This window comes from Maniola jurtina, chromosome 13, assembly GCF_905333055.1.
Source record: "Maniola jurtina chromosome 13, ilManJurt1.1, whole genome shotgun sequence".
In the NCBI taxonomy this organism is placed as follows: domain Eukaryota; kingdom Metazoa; phylum Arthropoda; class Insecta; order Lepidoptera; family Nymphalidae; genus Maniola; species Maniola jurtina.
Window position 1 is genome coordinate 1,067,702 of NC_060041.1, and position 19,012 is coordinate 1,086,713.

A 19,012-nucleotide genomic window follows, 5' to 3' on the forward strand; every position below is an offset into this window, starting at 1 on the left:
CTAGTGGTTAGGACGTTCGCCTCCTAATCGGAGGTCGGAGGTTCCATCCCGGATACGCACCTCAAATTTAGGGCTTCGACTATTTCAAAATACGAATCTACTGGTAGTTACTGACATACATAATGTTTTATATTTTATGGCCATAACCAGTAGTTTCGTATTTTGAAATAGTCGAAGCCCTCCTAGCGCAGTGGGCAATGGCGAGCAAGTGGTCTTATAACCGGGAAGTGAGGAGTTTGATTCCTGGTCAGAGGCAATTTGGAAATTTATAATTTTTGGATTGTCTCTGGTTGGGTCTGGATGTCCACAGCTGGGCATAGATCATGTAGGGACTTCCATACATATTGCGCCGCCTGAATCCAGTGACTCCTTGCGACTCGTTTGATGTCGTTTTTCCTTTTCCAACGTTGCGCTTTTCGATGCGGGCAATTCTAGCACCTTGGGACCCTATCACAAATTCAAATTCAAAGTATTTTTATTCAATTAAACTTTTACAAGTGCTTTTGAATCGTCAAAATAATCTACCACTGGTTCGGAATGCCACACACATCATCACATCCTATTTGCCGTAAATACTGCAAAAACTTGACAACCACAAGTACCTACTTATTAGGGCATTTTGGCCACTAAATTTATTTTTAGGGTTCCGTACCCGAAAGGATAGGGAAGGGATGGGATCCTATTACTAAGTCACTGTCCGCCCGTACGCCTGTAGCCCTGTACCTATCTCGTGAATCGTAATAGGTAGAGATTAAAAATTAATTAGATAGATAAGGTACAAATTTAAAAAATATAGACCGTGTTATTTCTTGTACGATGGTACGGAGCCCTCCGTGTGCGAGTCCAACTCGCGCTTGACCGTTTTTCTGTTCAATTTTATTAACCGTTTTCAAAAATGGATGTTTCCTTTTCGCGTTTTTTTGAGACACAATCATACCGTCCATCCTGTTTGATTTAGTCTAGGTACACTAATGCCATTAAGAAATTACCTACATCGACATCGGCACAATTAGAAATTAACACGGATATTTAAAAATAATAGTCATAGATAGGACAAAAATCCCCAAAAAAAGGAGTCATTTAGCAAATTTTTCCTCTAGTGCTCTTTCTATGTTGCCTTACGAGCAAAAAAATTGGATTACGTTAGCGAGTGACGTTTTTACGCAATCTTTTACAGTTAATAAAGCTAAAGAGGTCTAAATCTAGAAGCTAAGCTTAGTCCTAGTCGCTAAATCTAGTCCTTTACAAGGAGAACATTATGAAAAGGATAACAACACATTTAGAGTTTAGACCTGTCATTTGTGTTGAGTTTAGAGATTAAGTATACAAGAATTAGCCACATTATAGTTCTAGCTTATAATAGGCTCTATAGTTGGAGCCGTATTTAATTAATCTAAATATTTATTACATTCCCGACCTGCGAAAACTTTATTACAATCGGTTCAGAGGTTTTCGCTTAATGATCTCACAAACAAATATATATGTTAGTATACTAGCCGATGCCCGCGACTTCGTCTGCGTGGATTTAGGTTTTCGAAATCCCGTGGGAACTCTTTGATTTTCCGGGATAAAAAGTAGCCTATGTGCTAATCCAGGATATTATCTATCTCCATTCCAAATTTTAGCCAAATCCGTCCAGTACTTTTTGCGTGACAAACACACACATACACATACACACAAACTTTCGCCTTTATTATTAGTGTGATTATACAATACTAGGTGATGCGATTTTGTACGTGTGGGTTTAGATTTTTTAAATCCTATGGAAACATTGCAATTGTGCGTTGTGGAGTCTACATCTCATGAGGATGCTGGATGTTTCGGTGTTGAAGTAAAACGTACATTGATTGTATTCTAAAAGATTTGTGCGGTGCTGTGTTGGTGGTGTGTATTGCTTGCTTTTCCTGCTTCTTTAGTAGTGGGAGGGCGGGTGCTGCATATCGCTAGCTGTGTGTACAGACTTATCTTTTTTGGTGGAATTAAGATTGCGGTTGTTTATCATGGTAAATCCGCAAAGTAACGCCTTCTTCAATACAACAGAAGCTGCTCTATGATGTTAGCTGATATCTCTGTAAACGATCAAGCATCGGTCACATGCCCCTCCAGTAGGATGTAAGGTTCAGGGCCGACTTTATCTGCAGCCGATGATAATCTTCGGGTCATTATGCACTTAGTGCAGTTTACCTAATTACTAATGTGTTTGTAACTTTGTACTTTGTAAACAAGCAGGGCATGTTTACAGTGCGCAGGAAAGTTCCCCCGGAGACGTGCTATCTACCACCCTCCCCACCCCTCCTCGCACCCCGCGGATCAACTGTCAGTCAATATATACCCGGTAGGATCCCGAATCGGGCATAACGTTCCGGACTCTCCTACCATCAACATCACCACGTAACCAGTACTAAAAAAAACAAAATGGCCAGATTTATCGTCCTGTTCTTTGCCTGCTTGGCTTTGGTAAGTTTTATTAATCCTTTAATTTTTTTTCCTGAATAGCCAGGTCACTTATGTACTAAACGATTACCGCCATGATCACCTGCAGCTCAAGAACAACCGCCAAAGATTTTCCGGCTCTTTAGAAATTTATTTATCCATCCCTTAAATTACTCCCTAATATAGTTTATAGGAAAAGCATAGAAGGAAGCTGATACCAGGTGTATTTTGTGGAATTAACTAGCTTAAATTAGGTGAAGCCTTTTTTCAACGATGGATAGGACTGATATATTTTTTGCTTGGATGATAGTGTCTTCGCTTAGATTAAAAACAAATTGCTTTTCAATTTCTTTTTATAATTAATATTATATTTGTTCTTGTTTAGTGTTCTATTGTAAAAATTTCATCAATCATCAGGGAACAGAATAGCATTCATAACTTTTTTTTTTAAATAAAAATTACGAGAAAACGTGCAGGTGGATCACCACTTACCAGATGTTAAGTGACTAGTACCGCCCATCATCATTTGAAGCATCAGAAGAACCGCTAATCTGATGCCGGCTTTTCAAGAATTAGGTTTGGTTAAAAATGTTTGTTAAGTTGTCAATCTTCTTTTAGGCTGCAGCGAGACAAGTGAGGCGCGATGCCCCGCCGCCATCCCCTTTGCAAGAGATCGAAAAACACGCGACCGAGTTCTCAAAGACCTTCACAGAACAAATCAACTCTTTAGCCAACTCCAAGAATACCCAAGAATTCAACAAGGCACTTAAAGATGGCTCGGACTCAGTTTTGAAGCAACTTTCTGCCTTCTCAAGCTCTCTTCAGAACGCGGTAAGTGTTATTGATCATCATCATTATAAGGATGCCATAAGTCTGTTCGAATCCATAAGTCTTATTTCTTGAGAAATGCATCACTTGCGTTGCCTTTTACTGATATGTTTTTTTTTCTTTCTGTTTATTTTGTTAGGTTAAGAATTTTGTGTTTCTTTTATTTAATTAGATTATAATAGGGCTGACATGTACATAGTTATAAAAGCCCTTAAATAAGCCCACAAGTGGGAATGGATCTCCTCTCAGAATGTGAAGAGCATTGATCATAGTCTGTCACGCTGGCCAAGTGCGGATTGGCAGACTTCACACACCTTTGGAGAAGTCTCAGGCATATCCGATGTATTCCTTCCCCGTGAAAGTAGGAACCCTTAAAGAGCGAGGAATCAAAGTTTGTGAACAATTCAACCAAGTTAAAAATAATTTTCTCGTAACCTCAGTTTTAACTATCTCCAGTGTAAAAAAGTAATAATTGTTATCAATCCTGCCCCTAAATGTCAAGGTTAGCGCAATGTCTGATAATGACAATTTGCAATTTCATATTTTATCAAGAGTTTATTGCCACCAATATGAGATTTTAGAGGGGTTTATTCGTCATCATTATCATCAGCATGATCAAGCCATTGCCAGCCCTTTACTGAGCACAGATCTATTCTCAGAATGGTAGGGTCTGCCACGCTGGCCCATTGCACTCGAAACAAACTTAGTTTCGCTCTTATTCCAATATAACGCAACAAAATTTTGTAGATACTCTACAAAACTCTAGGAACTAATATCTGTGTCTGTGTTTCTAGATTTACGTTAAAATATTTTGTTCTTAAGGTACAAGCATGCATGCAAGTTTTTAAAGGTTTACAGACACGGCATTAGTTTCTAAAATGTGTTTACAAATTTTCATTGGTCGACTGGCTTAATATTCAAATGAGAATGAAACTACGTTTGTATGGAGCGAGTGACGGAGAGTCCTGTGTTAAATTTTTACGCTACACGGGTTGCTATATTAACCTCTGTAAACAGACTAGCTCTGTAAGCAGATCAGTGTAATATGGGTAATGATATGAGCAAAGGTCCATAATAATATGGGTAGTGATGTCAGTGGTGATCCTTTATGTCATGTATTTAATGATTGGTTATTTCCAGGTGAACGACGCGAGCGGCAAAGCGAAGGAGGCCCTGGAGCAGTCGCGCGCCAACATCCAGAAGGCCGCGGAGGACCTCCGCAAGGCGCACCCCGAGGTGGAACAGCACGCCACCCAGCTGCGGGAGAGGATCGAGTCCACTGTCAAGTCTGTTGTTGCTGTAAGTTCTATTCTCACACCTATTTACATAAACCTAAAGACGAAAGTCCTTCAGCTGAAACGTGGACACTGACGGATAGCCTCGTCCACATGTTCAAAGTTGGGGCGTTCAAAGTTCAAAGCGGGCTAAGTTGGGAATCTCTCTGAGGGACAAAATACGTGACGAGGAAATCCGTGGGAGAACCAGAGTGCCCGACGTAGATCAACGAATAAAAACCCTCTTAGTATGGAGGGGTTTTTATAAATATTGCGGCGCCCAATACCTATTAAGCTTGAGGTGTAAATATTGGTCAAATGCAAGTCATCGTCATGTTCTTGGATGTAGTAGGTATAATATTATATAACGAAATTAAAAGGAAAACATTCACATACAAGTAAACTTTATAAGTTAAGTATAGAGTATAATAGTCGACCAACTTACAAAATGTAGTTGAAGTTGTATAATTTCTTACTTCGTTTCTAAATTACTTAGATCGTCACGATTCAAATTCAAATTCGAATTATGTTTATTCAATTAGACCTTTACAAGTACTTTTGAATCGTCAAGATGCTCTTGACGATTAAACACTGGTTCGGAATACCTTTCCTACCGAGAAGAACCAGCAAGAAACTCGGCGGTTGCTCTTTTCAAAGATTTGATATACAAAATATTATGCCATGTATAAAAGTAATTGAAGTCCCGGTCATCGCTGGAGCGAGCTGCAGGTCAAATCCACGCTCTTTTATCAATTACATAATATTCGATTGTATAATATGCTTTTCTCAGGAGTAGAGTTTTAATAGATTTTTAAACTTGTGTAAAGGCAAGTCCAAAATGGATTGCGGACGGTTTCGTTTGTCGTTAAAACAATAGTGCATACTTATAAAACAAATTGCTTCGTCCACAGGAGAGTCAAAAGTTGGCCAAGGAAGTTGCGGCCAACATGGAGCAGACCAACCAAAAGCTGGCACCACAGATCAAGTCCGCGTACGACGACTTCGTAAAGCAAGCCGAGGAGGTCCAGAAGAAGTTGCACGAGGTCGCCACCAAGCAGTGAGCTGCGCCCCCGCTGTCATCACATATTACACTACAATAAAATAGCTATATTCTTCTAGCCTGTGCGTCTTATTTACTCCCCAAATCTGAGATAAATTAGCTGTCAAATCATAAGGAGAATGGTAAACCTATTCGAACCCTTAGGATATGGAACGCCCTTCCGGCATCAGTTTTCCCTTCCACTTATAATATGGGTACCTTCAAGTCGAGAGTGAATAGGCAATTTCTAGGCAAGCGCGCTCTATTTTAGGCTGCATCGTTACTTGCTAGCAGGTCTGATTGCAGCCAAGTGCTAGTCAGCAGGTATTAGTAATTAACTCGACGATGCTGTTGGCGGTTAACCTTAAGAAATAGGAACTATTTTTTGCGTCTTATTTACGCCCAAAACTGAGATAAATTGGCTGTCAAATCAAGCAAAGAAAATGGCAGGAATAACATAAAGTAACAATGCTTTGCTGAAAGTCCTAAAATTTTCAGCTGTCTATGCGTGTCTAGCGATCAACTCAAAAATGCTGTTAGCTGTTAACACTACTCCTTACCATATGTAACAGGGACACCCTGATTTTTATGACGGTTGTACATTGTGGTTCGTAGATTCTTAATTTAATTAAAGTAAGCTCGAGTTCAAGAAGAGACATTCCTTGTTTGCATGAAATTACCTAGAAAAATACTGGTAAATGCTGGCCAAATTCCTTGACTAAGCGGTGATAGGTAGTAGTTGGTTAAGGGGGTTGCCTAAATTAAACCAAAAAGGTAGAAGTTTAAGAAAACCTTGTAAAATTCTAACTGCTGGTAAGTATGTGCAGTAATTCACGGTTCCACGTTTGTCATTGTTAATTAACGGAAATTGATTAATTGCGAACCAATAGTTATCTTCCACTGTAGGTAATTACTTACTAATTAAAGTCACTAACTTCAGAGTGTCAGCCAATCGAAAAGATTACGATGTTCCTAATTTCAGTGGTTCAAAAGAAACTACAATGGTCAGGTTGATTTGAAAAGAACCAAAATGAATATTATTATCCGTATGTTTTGTTTACTCTTCATTATTATTATTATTGGTCTTGACATCGTGGATGACAATTTAATCAAAGGGTTTTCACTGGTTTTCTATTTATCCACAACTTGCACTTCGGATTCAGATTCTGGCACAAGAGTGATAGGTTCAGAGCTGTCCCAGTCAAAGTCGATGCCGGTGCTCTCACGAATCCAGGCGTGGTAGTGACCTGGACGCACGTACGCTGGAAAACAAATTTTATTCATCATTTCAACCTTCGAAATCCATAGAAAGACTTACACCTTTTGGAAGCCTTTGGCATATGTATATTGTATATCCAAATCCACAGAAGGGTTTAGACCTTTTCTTGACGGGCATGGATTGTAAGAATCTTTAGCTTGCACTTTGGATATAGGTACGATATATTATTTAACTGAGAATTTTGATCTCTTTTAAATCGAACATCATCATCATACTTCGCAACCCCACTACTCAGTACGGGTCTCCTCTCGGAAGAGGTCTCCTCTGGTCAAAATCTTTTCCATTCCGAGAGGAGACCCGTTCTGAGTAGTGGGCCAGCGTGGTGGACTATGGAGTCCACCACGCTAGCGAACTGCGGACTGGTATCACACACTTTTGTGAACATCATGGAGTTCCTTACGATGTTTTCCTTCACCGTTGATAAGGCAAGTGATGTTGAATTACTTGAACTATAAAAAGTTAGAAGTCTGAGATCGAATTCACGACCTTCCTAATAGAAAGCCGACGTCTTAACCGTCCTATCACCGATTTAGTAACACATATTTGTATCCAATAAGGAGTCTCTAGGGAACTCTGACCAAACTTTAATCCATGCATACACAGGCACAGACATCAGCTAGGATATTGTAGAGTCATTATAGATAGACCATTCATCATCATCATCAGCCTGTGGATGTTAACTGTTGGACATAGGCCATCCCTAAAGAGCGCCACCACACCCGGTCATCAGCCTTCCTCATCCAGCCAGCCGCTTTATCCACCCACCCATCCATCCATCCATCGTGATGGACGGTGTTCCACACTACGCTTGCTTATACGCGGTCTCCACTGAAGGACTTTCGGGCTCCAACAGCCATCGCCTCTAAGATTCGTTCATTACCAGTCGGGAATCCAACGGTACAGCCCCGAGAAGAACCGAAGCTCACGATTCCAATCATTGTGAGTTCACCATCCTCGTCCACGCGGGTCAGAGGACCACCACTGTCACCCTGCAATACAAACAAAATATTAAACATCTCGCCATCGCTGAGTGAGCTTGGATGGCTGCAGTGATCGGTGACGAGCCGCACCACTTACAGCAGACGACTACGTCTGGAAAGAAACACAATATAAAGAAGAAAGAAGAGTAGTTATCGTTTTCAATCATACACATCAACAGCTGGATGTACTTATAGAGAGAGCTCTGGAAGGCCAGATCTTTATTATTTTATAATAGTTGAAAGAATCTTTGCGTATCCCAACACAGGGAGGAACGATCAGCGACTATATAAAGTTTGGGTCATGGTGTCTTTGGGAGATAACAGGTAACAAAGGTGTGAAATGTCTTGCGTAAAAATATAAAGTGTAATTATTTTATATTATTTCTTCAGAATAGTATTAGAAATCCCGTCATGCATTGCCGGGCACATAGATCGTCACAGTTCACGGCAGTCAGAGAACATCTAATAAAACGTCGAGGCGTCGACGTCACAGGCAGGACATTTGACGCAGATAGCCCTATTATAGGCCTATAATTTCACGTCACCATAGCCTAATATTTGACATATCGTCGGTTCTGGATCAAACTGAGAGTTCTCTCACTCTAGTTCACTCTGCCCCACTTCAACGCGCTGCCAGCCTTACTCTAGTTAAAAAAATACTAACTGAACAGGAGGACTGTCTCGTATTGTTGTAGTACTGCGCGCACACTGTCTGAGGATGGATGGAGAGGAACCATCTGCGACACTCCTGGTTACTGATGCCTCGCAGATTCACGAACATGAGCACTTCTGATGTATTTCCACCTAAACGAAGAGGATTTAAGGAATTAGAAAGAGCACCAATTCAATTGACGTAATATTATATAGTTCGGTTACCCAAAGCTTTTTATACTCAGATAGAAGTTAGCTCTTGACTGCAATTTCACCTGGTGGTAAGTGATGATGCAGTCTCAGCTTTATATGCAAGCGGGCTAACCTGGAACCCATTTACTAAACCCATACCCCTTTGGTTTCTACACGGTGTCATACCGGAACGCTAAAATTACTGTATACAAATGGTACTTGGTCGATAGCAAAGACGAGGTCTAAGCCCATTTAATCTTACCTTAAAAACAAAACACTCAATAAATTAAACACGTCTACCATTGGAGCTGAGGTGAAGGGCGCTGAAGTGGGGGGGGAAGCTGAGGTGGGGGGGGGGAGGCTCCAGATCATCTCTCGACAGTTCCTGCAGATCTTTAGGCATGCGGAACTAATTTATAATGGGCATCACTCACAATAGTTGAAACGGTAAAAAGCTTAGTTACCAAGTGCGCGGTCTTCAGTCAGTCCATAGCCGCTGACGGTGAGGAAGTCGTTTTCGTAGTTAGTGTCCTTCTGCTTTGAGCTCTGCAGACGGATTGGCTGGATCGTAGCTGTAGACAGAATGTTTTATGTTTAGCAATTCCTTTCTTTACACGTATTGTAAGATGTTATGATCAGGTAGGTATTGGATGAAGGTTTCCATACAATTTGGAGGGTTATTTTCAAAGCCTTCCATGTTTCTTTAAATTCTTTCAGTTTTAACGTTACTATTATTAAACGCGAAAGTGTTTGTCTGTTATTTGACCTTCAGTCACGCTGCAACGGAGCATCAATACCTCTATGGGAGCAACAGCAGTCTGATGCTCCCATAAAGGTACTGTTGCTCCGTTCACATGGATTTAGGTTTTCAAAACGTCAGTACGGGTATCGTCAAACAAATTGTTTAAGGGACATGTAAATGATAGATAGAAACGGGGAAAAACTTGGAGGAGGCTCGCACAACACCGAGAGGAATGGCGTGCACGTGAGGAGGCCTATGTCCAACAATGGATTAACAAAGGCTAAGAAAGAAGATGAAGAAGAAATGATAGGTATGTTAAAACTTACGTCCCCAGGAGACGCTCTGGCTCAGTTTCAGCAGAGCAATGTCATCCCGTTGCACGGATCCCAGCGTTTCACTGTAGTTGGGATGCATGACGCGGTTGTCGATGCTTTCCTCCGTTATGAGGGTCGGTCGGGTGAGGTTCTGGGCTCCTAGGCGCACGACGAATGTATGGCGGCTATAAAAAAGAATTAAAGTTATAGTACTCGATAGGTCGAGGTGGCAATCAGAGTATGAGGTGGAGGGACGCCTCGCACACGTCCACCACGCTATCCCGCACTGGGTGGGGGCTGTGCAGGTGTGCGGGGCGTCCCCACCCCGATTGCCATCTCGACATATCGCGTACTATAAGAGCTATGATTAAGAGGGGTCTCTCCGTCACTCGCTTCATACAAACGAAGTTCCAATTTCATTTGAATAGTAAGCAACCAAAGTCCATGAAATTTTGCAGACATATTCTAGAAACTTATTTCTCTTTTCTATATGCTGTAGCAGGTCATATTTTGAGTTGCGCATTACAAGTTTGAGTAACGTCATCTTGTATCTGTATCTATGTGGAGACCACCAAATGGTAATTATTTGATAGGTGAAGAGGTACTTAGCCAAACAGTGGGCAGCTGTGATGATCCACTCGGGGTGTATGATGGAGCCGCCACACGAGGACACGGCGCCAACGGTGTTGATCATGCGCAGGCTGATCTGGTGGGGGATCTGCGCTTCTCTCGCCTCCCAACCTCCTGTGATACGTTCCCCATCTAAATGAGAAAAATCAAGAATTTTACCCTAACGCGACGGCACTAATCTTAGGGCATCAAACAAAAGTTGACATTTTTCTGCATAAATTGTATATTTTTTTAGGATATTACTCAATTAATCGTAGACGCCAAAGCAAACTTGGTGATTCCTGTTCTTCTTCTGTAATCCTAAATCAGTTTACGGGCAAAAAACTTTTTTTACGAAGCTACTTGAAACGCTCGTATTGCAAACTAACGTGAAATAAAAAGTACTCTCGGGAATTAGCGAAAATCAATTAGCGAAAGGTTCGACTAACCCTATCTGAGGTGGTCTGTGAGCTAACCAAACCTGCGCTTGCATTTGCATGTTTCAAGTCCATAAACCTGATATTTAGTTAGAAAAAAGTGAGTTTTTTTTTTTATTCACTATAGGTAAGCGCTAGACCACAATCACACCTGATGGAAAGTGATGATGTGGTCTAAGATGGGACGCGTTTACCTAGAAGGTGCCTGTTCACTCTTGTTTTAAACATACCCGGATTGTAATTGGTAGGAAACACAGATCGCGGAAGAGTATTCCAAACCTTAGCCATGCGTATGAGGAATGAAGACGCAAAACGTTTCGTGCGTGTAGATGGAATGTCAACGACATAAGGATGGAAACTCGCCCGACGTCTTGCGGTTCGGTGGTAAAATAGTGAAGGGGGGACAAGATCGAAAAGTTCCTGTGCACACTCTCTGAAATATATTCTAACACCAATAAGCCGGCGACCTTACGGCGGTGATCGAGACTTTGAAGTTTCGCCAGCAAAGGAGAGTGAGGAGAGGAGAGGATGCAGATTAAACGGTTTTTTTGAAACTTTTTTAGCAAATAAATAGATGTTATACTTACTACTTGGCTTAATATCCTCAATGTAAACTGGTTTGTCGTCCCTCACTGAAGGGTACTCGTACGCCTGAAAACATTGGTATAATTTTCACTAAACATGAAACCTCTACCTAATCAAATTGACCTAGCATTATCAAACTAATTAGCTCTAGTTTCAATGGATTTAAGAGATAACAATATTGGTAGGTACGTAGGTACTTATCTTGGGTTTTTACATGATATCTAGGTAATATCAAAGTAACTTTTTTTTCTTTTTTTTAAATTAAAATCTATACTAATATTATAAAGAGGAAACCTTTGTATTTTTGTATGTTTGTATTGAATAGGCTCAAAAACTACTGGACCGATTTCAAAATTTCTTTTACCATTACTTAAAGGGATTCTTCTGAATCCGTATAGGCTACATTTTATCCCGGGAAATAGAAAAAATAAATGTCCACCCGTGCGAAGCCGGGGCGGGTCGCTAGTATTATAATAAAACTTAAAGCCTTATCTAATTACTATAAAAATCTTGCCCGCGTGGAATGGTGCCAAGAATACTGGCTGCATTTCCGCGCTGGACAGCCAAGCTGATCCGTTGCGCAAAAAATGAGCCAGCTTTTCTGTCACCCGATAAGGCATCAAGTAGCCCACATAACTAAATGTGTTGCGAAGCTGAAGTGGCAATGGGCAGGCCCTGCTGTGCAAGACCTAGTAGATTACCCTGTAGATTTTAATAATATACCTATAGTAGATTTTAGTATCATCTTCTGGTGGAAAATGAACTCTGAATAATATTTATTTCTCGCAGCTTATCTTTTGCTGAATTTTTTGAAACATTATTTTGACCAGAGCGTCTAAAAGCGCCGTTCTGGGCAAAGAGCCTCGCTTATGTGTATTTCCGAGGAAAAATATTTGACCTTCAGTTTTTTATCTTATAATAAATTAGTCTTTTTAAGGCCAATGATTTTAGTCAGCAGTAGCACATACTAGTCTATTTGTGCTGCAAATTGGAAACACCAGTCTCAGATTTTATCTAGGTCTACAAAGTTTGGTTTAAAATGTTCACTTTTTATTAAGTCTTTAACTAAATAAATAAAAATAAAATAAGGATAAAATCAGATAGCCCTCCGCACAATAATTATTCTAATGTGATCTTACTGAAAGGGGTGACAACCCTCAGCAATGAAGAATACGATCATTTAGAGATTACCTGAACGAGTCCGAAGACTAGAATTCCTACGTATATTCCCTGCATGGCTGCCAATTCACAACTGAATACTAAATTCCGATACATTGATTTTCGACCATAGCAGGATTAAAAGATAACGTAAATTATTTTATATTTATCTACTTACTTATAGATTTTAAAATCTTGATTGTTGGCGTAATATCTGCTACGTCACATGACGTCCTAAACACGTGAAGCAGACTGTCGAATTTCTTGGGGTTTTCCGAAGATTTTACCAATTCTTCCATAGTAAGTAAAAGTTTAAAATGATGGTCGGATAGATTAGTCGTTGGTCACCAAGAAAAAACCGTGATAGCCCCCGATCTCCTGAGTAGGAGACGTACGTCTTGTACGTCTCCTACTCAGGAGATCGGGGGCTCGATCCCGGGCACGCACCTCTTCTTTTTGAAGCTATGTGCGTTTTAAGCAATTAAATATCACTCGCTTGAAGGAAAAAATCGTGAGGAAATTACTTAATAGAAATTACAGAACTTATCCTCTCTTTAGAAAACTTTAAGTTTAGGGTTCATTTTATTACTAATAAATAAATAAAAGAGTTGTTTTAAAAATACAAAACTTTATTTCTTTCATCGTGTATGACAAAGGGACTATTTGTTTACAATGTGGATATCGGAGCCTGATTCTGGTGCAGCCGCTTCAGATGCAGAACTGTCCCAATCGAAGTTAATACCAGTGGTCTCACGGATCCACGCGTGGTAGTAACCTGGACGCACGTGACCTGGGAAACAAAATCAAAGTTTATTTATATCATTAGAAAGAAAGAAAGAAAAACTTTTATATCTTAAATTGTCACACATCACATCTCATAACTAAGAGTCGGTTATCCCGGCGATTGAGGAATCCTTGAGCATTAAAATTAAAATGCCTCAAGCAGAAGAAGAGCCGGAATGAAGGACAACTTGTATCTTTTAATCCTACATCTGTGACTCTACCAACAGTTCGGAATGAAGATTCCACCGAGAAGAGACGGCAAGAAACAATGAAGATCTTCTGCTTCTTCTGCTGAGTTCAGCAGTTGTTCCTTTAAAATCATAAAAAGTAACAATATGATGACTTTCCCATAAAAGATGCCCTACGATCAAATCATGGCCGACGACGCACACAATTTTGTAGCGCAACACAAATTCAATCTCTTTATAGCGTCTCCGCTAGCGAAGTCGAGGTCCCCGATTTCTAATGTTACCCTACCTTGGACTCGTGCCACGATCTCGGGGGTGTCTGGAGTACGGACTAATCAAGTCCAACTAATACAACCATCCCAACGTCATCCCAAGCTGTGAGCTGTGTCTGAGCCTCACATGAGCTGTGTGTGAGCTTTTATAGGAGGGCGTTGGCGCCCTATCTCTCCAATCATTTCTTCAAGCCCTAGGGCTCAGTCCCAGGCGGAGCTGCACACTCGCCACTCCACTTAGTGACGCTTAGCAGCCAGTAAGATCTACGCAGCATACTCAAACTATAAGCCGTGGATTTGGACGGAAACGTTTAAGTGCGGAAACCAGCCCAGAGAGAAGAAGAAGAAGCCGTGGATTTCAAGAACTATACCTGTGGGTATTCCATGGGTGCAGCCCTGTCGGTGACCAAAGCTGACTATTCCGACCAACGTGAGCTGACCGTCTCTGTCGACCTGGGTTACTGGACCTCCACTATCACCCTGCATTCGAAATCAAATAATTTTATTGATTGCATTGCTCATCGGTGCGTTGGTGAAGTGCTCCTAATTCCTAAGCCATAAGGGTTCAGGGACTGTTGATGGTAAGTCATATTTTAGGTGCCAATAGACGTTATTGTTTTTAATATACTTTAACTATTTATTAAACTTTTATATCACGAATGGATAGTAGATCTTGGGTACATTACCCGGTTTGATTTTGTAATATGCAAACTGTGGAACCAACACCCTTTGGCGGTGTTCCCACTAGATCAATACGGGGCTATTCAAAGGCCGGATCAATAAATTCCTGAAAGGTGGGCAAGGTATTGGCGGTTCCTCTGGTGCTGCAAGTGTTCATGGGTGGTACTTCACTGTCACGTTCACTTAGCATCAGGTGACCCGTCTGCTCCTTTGCTGGCTATTTTTATTCAAAAAAATTAATAGATACTAACCGCACAAGTAGATTGTGTAGTTGTGTTAAAATACAGGGCACAGACTGTTTGTGGGTCCATATAGAGGTACCAGTCGAGGCATCGCTGGTTACTGATGCCACGAAGAGTCACATACATGAGGACTTCGGAATTTGTTCCACCTGAAATTTATGATTGATTAAGAAATGAGAAACTTTCCAGAAACCTCATAGAAGACGCTGTTCGTGCCCTTCAAAGGAAAGCCGTAATTTTTCTTGAATCGTATTTTTATGCTGGAGTCTGCTTAGTGAAAGCTGAGAGTGATTACTTAGCGTCAGAAGAAATTTGAAATACTACGGAAAATGTATTACATGTTGTTTTCATAACCTCAACTGCTAAAATGTGAGAAGAATAGAATGAATATTCATTGTAGTGTACCGAGAAGGAGATGGCTATAAAGCAATGTTGGCAGTAGTGGATGTTAACCGATATTACCCTGCGTTCGATCATTGGTGAGCCCATAACCGCTGGCTGTCAGGAGTACATCAGTATAGTCGTTGTCCATCTGCTTAGAGCTCTGGAGACGAACTGGCTGGATCGTACCTGTGAACAGCATATTTTGTTTTTCATACAAGATCTAAATAACCTCCGTTATGATGGTTGGATGACTCAGGTTATAGGCCCAGGCTCAGGTGGCTCCAAAAATTTAATGTAGAACGTGCGCGTTGGTGTTATCAAAAACACCAACCGCTTCTTACATTTACAGTGACTTGGTCGACCACTAAGGAGTTTATACTCTCCAGTTACGATGGTTAGATAAGTCAGGTTATGGTTACCTACAAGAAATGTGCCTACAAAGATATAACTTAAATCCTCAAAGATTGGCTTTTTTAGCTTGACAGTGCAATATAATCAGGCTGCACAAACTTCATGATGTAACTGTAGTTCAGATGCAATAAACCTATTTAGATATAATTAGAGCCTCAATAGCTCAACGGTTGAGGAGCGGACTGAATTCCGAAAGGTCAGCGGTTCAAACCCCACCCGTTGCATTATTGTCGTACCTACTCCTAACACAGCTTTGCGCTTATTATATTAGTCATGATTAGTCTTTAAAAAAAACGGCTTATAACAGACTCCTCGTAATGGTCGGCTGAATCAGGTTATAGGCCCAGGGCAGCAGCCAATGTAACCACAAAGTTGTTTATAACTTACGTCCCCAAGGAATATCCGAACTCAGTTTGAGCAGTGCAATGTCATCAGCCTGCACAAATCCCATTGTTTCACTGTAGTTAGGATGCAGGAAGCGGTTGGTGATGGACTCCTCCATTATGATGGTCGGCTTAGTGAGGTCATGGGCCCCCAAGCGTACGACGAATGTTACGCGGCTACAAAAAAGTACAACAGATGTCATCAAAGATTAAATATGGTATTCGGTATACTTACTTTAGTTTTCCTTAGTTTGCTTAAAAGATAAACAAATCGCAGAAACCTACTCGGAGAAATACGTAAGCGACGCGATTCGCCCGGCGTTTTAGGGCCTTTTCAGTGCGACGCGGACGACCCACGCGGACGCCCGCGACGGACGACAAAATGTATGAAACCTCAACAACTCCGCGACGCGGACAGCTCCGCGTCGCTCTGAACGCGCTGTTGAGGTTTCATACACTCCACCGTCCGCCGCGGACGTCCGCGCAGGCCATCCGCGTCGCACTGAAAAGGCCCGACTTTCTGGGTTTAGGTTTTTTACTTGTATCATGATCGTCGTATGGGCCGCGTAGTGCGCCACTTACGCATTTCAGCGAGGAGTAACTTGTTTTTCTTTAAGTAAACTAAGGAAAAAAAATATTCCGACGAATCGAGAACCTCCTCCTTTTTATATAGCGCGTAAGAGTACCTTTCAATCTACATTTTCGGGCGAGACACACTGAATAGGGAGATGCGTGACCTTTTGACAACGCAAAACGATTTGAATTAAGTTTACAAATTTTTAAACAAACATTTAAAATTATTATCAATAAGTTATCCAAAGTACCTACATTATTAGTAAAGTTTAAAAGCAATGATGTATAACTTACTTTAACGAGGAAGGAAAGCAGTGTGAGGAAACCCACATGCTTGAGAGTTCTCCGTAATGTTCTCAAAGGTGTATGAAATCTGCCAATCAGCACTTGGCCTGCGTGGTCGCCTATGGCTAAACCCTTCTCAATTCTCATGCGGAGGCCCGTGGTCTGTAGTGAACCAGCCATGATGGAGATAATGATGGTAAGTTTAAACATACTTTCCCAAGCAATGTGCAGCCGTGACTATCCACTCAGAGTGTATGATGGAGCCGCCACATGAGGACACGGTCCCCCAAGGGTTGATCATGCGTATGTTGACCTGGTGGGGGATCTGACCTTCCTTGGTCTCCCAGCCTCCTGTGATACGCTGCCCATCTATAAATATATACAAAGGTACTTCACTAGTACTAATTCAAAGGCAATTCACTAGGTACGTATTCACTACCCATATTGTCACGAAAGGACGGACGGACGAACGGACGAACGAACGGACGGATGGACGGACAGACAGCAGAGTGACATTGATAGGGCTCCGTTTTTACTCTTTGGGTACGGAACCCTAATGACCATCAAATTCCGGCCACTTCTGGAATTAATTAATTATTAATATTTCATTTGGGTAGGTTCAAACCAGACGTGGCTACCAAATCTAAAATGGTCGTGACTCGTGAAGCTGGAAGTGGTCACAAATTATTTGCATTATTATTCTAGTAATTTTATTGATAGTTAATATCAATTTTTACCTAAAATTAAAACAAGTACGTAATAATAATAAAATACGTACTGCTTGGTTGTATGTCCTCAATGTATACAGCTTGCTTTCTCAAAGGATTTTCATAACCCTGTAACATCGATATTAAGTACATATTATAATAGGTATGCGTGTAATTTTTATAATTTACCTGTACCTTAACTTTGAAAGTGATCAATAGTTAAACAAAACACCTCGCGACAGGGGGAGATGGCTAACCCGGTGCGGGGTAGCACGGGTGACGGGCGGGTGAGCGGGGCGTCACCCCACCTCATACCCCGATTGCCATCCTGGCCTGACGCGTGCATGTAATTTATATATTTTTATGTTATCTTATATCTAATGATCCAGTAGATAGTATAAATTTTGATATGACTACTCGTGCCTAGGTAAGTCCCAATTCATTTCAAACCTACATGGTTCAAATTCTTCACAGATTTCGACGTTCAGCGTCTGCATCCTTGATACGGATCATCATCATCATGATCAAACCGTCGACGGCTCACTACTAAGTCCGGGTCTCCTCTTAGAATGAGAAGGACCTAGATATGGATATCGGCTTCTTTTTATCGCGGACAATATCTACATAATATATTCTACGTGAATAAAGTCGCTAGTAAAAGCTGGCGTATTAGATATAAGCTTGTGTATTAGATATACAATCAGCTGATTTTTACAAATCCGGTCATTACTCTTATGCGCAACGCTCATTGGGAGAGCCGAAGCGCGGCGTTTTTCTGGCAACAGCACTCAAACTAGGTAAGGGTTTTAAAATATATAGGCTTAGCACAAAATAAATATCTGGAATAAACGTTTATTCATTTATGTCGGATCGAGCCGATTTAATAAATAATAAATAAATAAATGTCGGCGGTACCGACATTTATTTATTATTTATTAAATCTGCGATGGGAGTGGGACGTCACATCAGCAAAATCTGCGAGCTAGCACGAGCACTAGCTCGACCCTCTGATATGTATTTTATGTAGCTCTAACATATTCTAGACAAAGAAAAATGAATTGAAATATACCTGACCCGGCGAACCGCCATACACTTCTTCAACTTTTTTTTAATCTAAATTAGATAAATGTGTAGGTAAACTATGTTTATTTATACACAAAAACACACATACCTTCACAAGTCCACAGACAACCAGAAGTCCCAAAAAGTACATCCCCTGCATGATAGCCAGTTATAGACTGATTATAGCTATGTTTTTCACGATATAAGTACTTGCCAAGTACCAATATTTAGATATCCCTAGGTTTAAGAACAGACAGCGGGATTAACAGATAAAAACAATAAATTCTAGTAAGTATCACTATCTATAGATTTTACAGTTCGTGCGTAAAGTTTAGGTACAATTACAATAATAAATACCGTCGTAAATATATTCCTACGTCATTTTTTTATTTTTTATTATTCATTATAGGCAAGCCCTTGACCACAATCACACCTGATAGAAAGTGATGATGTGGCCTAAGATGGAACGCGTTTGCCTAGAAGATGCCTATTCACTCTTGTTTTAAAGATAACCGGATTG

At 40.8% G+C, this 19,012-nt stretch overlaps 2 protein-coding genes across 2 annotated transcripts; one reads left to right on the forward strand and one right to left on the reverse strand.

Annotated features, from left to right (window-relative positions):
* Window positions 1-2,299: 2,299 nt before the first annotated feature.
* On the forward strand, window positions 2,300-5,653 carry LOC123871493 (apolipophorin-3-like). Its single transcript, XM_045915345.1, has 4 exons — window positions 2,300-2,457; window positions 3,052-3,264; window positions 4,402-4,560; window positions 5,447-5,653. Exons 1-4 carry the CDS (start codon window positions 2,416-2,418, stop codon window positions 5,594-5,596), a joined length of 564 nt encoding a protein of 187 aa, XP_045771301.1. The 5' UTR covers window positions 2,300-2,415; the 3' UTR covers window positions 5,597-5,653.
* Window positions 5,654-5,916: 263 nt separating this feature from the next.
* LOC123870968 (transmembrane protease serine 9-like) lies at window positions 5,917-18,717 on the reverse strand. Its single transcript, XM_045914485.1, has 17 exons — window positions 18,602-18,717; window positions 17,502-17,559; window positions 16,936-17,092; window positions 15,870-16,042; window positions 15,150-15,257; window positions 14,697-14,836; window positions 14,136-14,244; window positions 13,182-13,311; window positions 12,700-12,773; window positions 12,555-12,622; window positions 11,366-11,429; window positions 10,338-10,494; window positions 9,745-9,917; window positions 9,141-9,248; window positions 8,498-8,637; window positions 7,734-7,842; window positions 5,917-6,836 (listed from the first exon to the last, which is right to left on the reverse strand). Exons 1-17 carry the CDS (start codon window positions 18,650-18,652, stop codon window positions 6,706-6,708), a joined length of 1,950 nt encoding a protein of 649 aa, XP_045770441.1. The 5' UTR covers window positions 18,653-18,717; the 3' UTR covers window positions 5,917-6,705.
* Between the last annotated feature and the right edge of the window lie 295 nt (window positions 18,718-19,012).